This window comes from Lepus europaeus, chromosome 3, assembly GCF_033115175.1.
Source record: "Lepus europaeus isolate LE1 chromosome 3, mLepTim1.pri, whole genome shotgun sequence".
NCBI lineage: Eukaryota > Metazoa > Chordata > Mammalia > Lagomorpha > Leporidae > Lepus > Lepus europaeus.
This window is the reverse complement of record NC_084829.1, coordinates 30,040,852-30,045,561: the sequence shown is the minus strand read 5'-3', so window position 1 is coordinate 30,045,561 and position 4,710 is coordinate 30,040,852. Positions and strand designations below refer to the sequence as shown.

General features: G+C 40.7%; 1 protein-coding gene across 1 annotated transcript; it reads right to left on the bottom strand.

Moving 5' to 3' along the window:
- Positions 1 to 3,503: 3,503 nt before the first annotated feature.
- LOC133756796 (olfactory receptor 12D2-like) lies at positions 3,504 to 4,436 on the bottom strand. The gene has a single exon (XM_062187387.1). It carries the CDS (start codon positions 4,434 to 4,436, stop codon positions 3,504 to 3,506), a length of 933 nt encoding a protein of 310 aa, XP_062043371.1.
- Positions 4,437 to 4,710: the final 274 nt, after the last annotated feature.

The window sequence follows — 4,710 nt, the reverse complement described above, 5'->3', positions numbered from 1 at the left end:
GCTACTAGAATGGGATGAGATTTTAGAACCATTGGTAGGGGTATTCAGTACATTTTGCATATGGAGCCAATGTTTATCATTGGTAGTAAGAGAAGCAGAATTGTGGTGGTGTTAAGATGTCCTTAAAATAAGTGACATTCCTTCTCTTGATAGGTGGGGACAGTTTCCTCTTCTTGTGAAGATGTGACTGGCTTGGCAAACAGTGTGGTAGAAGTTTTGCTAATTCTTGACTTGCATTTGAGACAATCACCACATTTTACTTTAGTGGGTTGGTGCCATGAAAAAGGTCTTCCCTGTGAATTCTCTGTTGAAGAAGCATAAGATAGCCAAATGTTACAAGTCGAGAAGAATAGAGAAAAAGACAGAGTTCCAGGTATTCCCTGGGCAGCTTTGAAGTTATCCACTATGAAGCAGAATCAGTCCTTCTTCATTGTGTACTTACTTTTAAATTTCTTACCCATGGAGGCTTGAGTTTAATTAAATGTATTTTTAAAAAGATTGATTTTTTATTTATTTGAATGGCAGAGGTACAGAGAGAGGAGAAGAGACAGAAAGAGAGAGAGAGAGAGAGTGAGAGAGAGAGAAGAGACACACACACACAGAGTGATAGTGATAGAGAGAGAGAGAGAGAGAGCGAGCGAGCTTCCATCTGCTGGTTCACTCTCCAAATGGCTACAACAGCTGGGGCTTGGCCAGGCTGAAGCCAGGAACCCAGAGCTTCTTCTGGGTCTGCCACATGGGGGCTTGGGCCCAAGCACTTGGGCCATCTTCTGCTACTCTCCTGGGTTCATTGGTAGGGAGCTGGATTGGAAGAGGAGCAGCTGGATCTCCAACCAGCATCCATATGTGATGCTGGTGTTGCAGGCAAAGTCTTAACCTGCTATGCCACAATGCTGGCCTCAATTAAATGTATTTTAAACTATTAAAATTTGGTTCCAGGCAGAAATAAAGTCACGTGATCCTCTATAGTTCACACATTCTGTGCAAATTGTATTATACAACAAATTTTTACCCACATAAATGACAGTGGGAATGATATTAATGCTACTGTGGGACAGCTCAGGGTGGAAGGTATTTTCTCCACACATACATCCTTTTATACAATAAACTGAAATGAGAGACCAAAGAAGATGAAGTTGTAAGATAGAAGCATGGGAGAGAGGCCAATATCAAATTTGTTTACAAAAAGTGGATGTAGAAACTGGTTCATCAATTCTTCAGTTTAAGATATCTTTTTATACACTTTTCTATGTCTTTGAATATTTAAAAGTTCTTTGATCCACAATTTTGTTAGGACCAGTGGTCACTTAAGTAAGTGCCTCGAATTTGAGGAATGCAGTATTTTTTTCCCTCAATTAGCTCCAGAAATACTTCAGTAATTATGACTTTTAGATGAGATCGGGCTTGTTCAGGGTGGTATAGCTATAGACAGTAATTATGACTTTTAAAAGAAAGATTTATTTATTTGAGAATCACAGTTACAGTGAAGGAGAGGCAGAGATGGAGAGTGAGTGAGTGAGTGAGAGAGAGAGAGGTCTTCCATTTGTTGGTTCACTCCCCAAAGGGTTGCAATGGCCAGTGCTGGGCCAGGCTGAAGTCTGGAGCCAAGAAATTTATCTGGGTCTCCCACATGGGTTTAGAGACCCAACCACTTGAGCCATCTTCCATTGCTTTCCCAGGTACATTAGCAGGGAGATGGATGCGAAGTGGAGCAGCCAAAGGGGATGTGCCAGCAGTGGCTTTACCCACTATGCCACAGTGCTGGCTCCAGTAATTATGACTTCTATGTATTTACTTACCTTGAACTTGTTGCCAAAATTTTGGAATGAAAACCAAAATTTTGATTAATTGTTCCCATTTCACATCAAATTACATCCTATTAAAATCTGCCAAAATAAGTACAGAAACTGGAAAGCAAAGCAAGAAATGGAAGGTTTTGGCAAGTTATCATACTCTATGACCAAAAGTTGAAGGGAAAATAACATATTATTATTATTAAGAAAGATTTGTAAGGGTTGTTTCAAAAGGCATCTCATGTTAATACAGTTTTATAATAATATTTGACAGTTTGGCCAATTAACTTCAAAAAACATCGATGGGCATAGGGGTTCCAGAATTATTTAGATGAGTTAGCAATTGTTATTTTCTTTTTATTAATTAGTGATTATAATGTCATTTAGTTGAATTACTTCTCTCCCCTTTAAAAAACAAATTATAAAGGCATATATATATATATATTTACAGAGTACAACTCTTTATTCCTCTCAGAGGTAGAAACTTAAGTATATATACATAGACTCCAAGGTAAACAAAGTCAGCATCCATCCTTAGTTTCCTTAAACGTCACATGAAAAAGTTAAGTTGCATAATTGCAATCAGTCACATAGGGGGAGAAGTCAACATTTCCAGATTTAAAATCTTTATTCCTTTTACTATTCATTATGCCTGTGTTGTTCATTATTATTCACTGGATTTTTGTTTATTGATTTTTGTTTATTTGAAAGGCAGAGGGACACAGACAGAGATCTTCTATAAACTGGTTTATTTCCAAATTCCTCAACAGCTGTGGCTGAGTCAGGGCAAAGTTACAAGCCTGGAACCCAATTCAGATCAACCACATGCATGGCAGGGACCCTACTTCTTGAGCCTCCACCTGCTGACTTGGGTCTACATTAGCAGGAAGTTGGAATAGCAATCAGAGCCAGGACTTGAACCTAGGTATTCCATTATGGGATGCAGGTGCCCTAAGGGGTATCTTAAACACCAGGGCATATTTCTTTTAATTTCTTCTTAACAATTCAGAATTTATTTTTCCAATCAATAGATGTTAGCACTCACTTTTCCAATCAGTAGCCATGAAATTGCCAAAATATAAAAATGTTATAATTTTATTGATCACATTTCAACATGTTAACCTACAGAGACCCTTCTAAATATTATCCAGCTATTCAATACATTAATAATGCAGGTATGTTTTCATACATTATTTCAAGTAATAACATAAGAAAAGCATCATATCGACTTTATCAGCTGATATCCCCAAAACAAGTACAGATTAATGTTAGAAGGCTAACATCCCATTTGTTCAAACTTCCTTTTTAGTACCTAGAATGCATTAAGTACAAAGAGACCATATTTTCCCTTTAGTTTCTTCTATTTTTTAAATTTATTGATCTGAAAGCTAGAGAGAGAGAGAGAGAGAGAGAGAGAGAATCTTGTTGGCTCACTTCCCAGACAGCTGCAAAGGCCAGGGCTGGGGCTCCATCTGGGTCTGTCATGTGGGTAGCAAGAGCCCAAGCACTGGGCCACCTTCCTCTGCTTTCTCAGGCACATCAGCAGGGAGCTGATGTGTGTGGAGTAGCTGGGACTTGAAGTGTCACTGTGATATGCGATGGCAGAGTTGCAAGTGGCAATTTAACCCACTGCACAACACTCTGGCCCATTATCCATATTATGAAACTTTTTGCTTGATCTTTGTGCTTCGGAAGAGTTTTCTTTATTTATTAAAGTAAGATCCGCCTTCTCATTGCCCTACCCAAGGCACTCTTCACTTCCTTGTTTCTCAAAGTGTAGATGAGTGGATTTAGGACAGGAGTGATCACACTGTACATGACAGCAATGATCCGGTCCTGATCCATGGAGCTCCTTGAGGCAGGGAGAATGTAGGTGAAGAGAACAGGAGCATAGAAAAGAATAACTACCATGAAGTGGGAGGCACAAGTGGACAGAGTTTTATGAAGCATCCTGCAAGAATGAGTCTTGAAGAACAGATAGATAATAATGTAGCAATAAGAGAGAAGTGTCAGAAAGAAGGGGCCCATGGCAATGGTCCCTGTGACAGCATTGAGCAGCCACTGGTTGAGCTCAGTGTTCCCACAGGCCAGCTTCAGCAATGGCTTAATATCACAGAAGAAGTGGTGGATCTGGTTAGAAGCACAGAAGTCCAAACGAGAGGTCATAATGGAGTGCAGTAGGGCATGGAAAAAGCCAATGGTCCAGATTGTAATAGCCATCTGTGTGCAGAGCTGACGACTCACGATGAGAGTGTAGTGGAGAGGCTTGCAGATAGCCACAAAGCGGTCAAAGGCCATCACGGCCAGCAACATGGCCTCTGTGCTACCCAGGAAGTGGAAGAAATGGAGCTGGCTCATGCATCCCAAGAAAGAAATGGTTCTGTGTGTGGAGAGGAAGTTCTCCAGCATCTTTGGCAGAGTCACCGTGGAGTAGCAGATATCTAGACATGACAGGTTTCCCAGGAAGAAATACATAGGTGAGTGGAGTCTTGGATCAGAGATGACAACTGTAAGGATGGCGCCATTCCCAGTCACATTGGCAAAGTAGATGGTGAGGAAAACCACAAACAGAAAAGCTTGCAATTCCTGGATGTCTGTTACTCCCAGGAGGAGAAATTCACTGACTGAGGTTTGATTCAGCATCACTGAAAAGAAAAGAGAAGGTAATAAATGGAACAACATCCTTAATATGGATTCATCTTTATAGCTTAGGACTGACTCCCCAAAATAAAATTATTTTGAGAGTACATATTATTATTTTTTTGGACAGAGTGGGTAGTGAGAGAGAGAGAGAGACAGAGAGAAAGGTCTTCCTTTTCTGTTGGTTCACCCTCTAATGGCCGCTGCGGCCAGCGCACTGCAGCGATCCGAAGGCAGGAGCCAGGTGCTTCTCCTGGTCTCCCATGCGGGTGTAGGG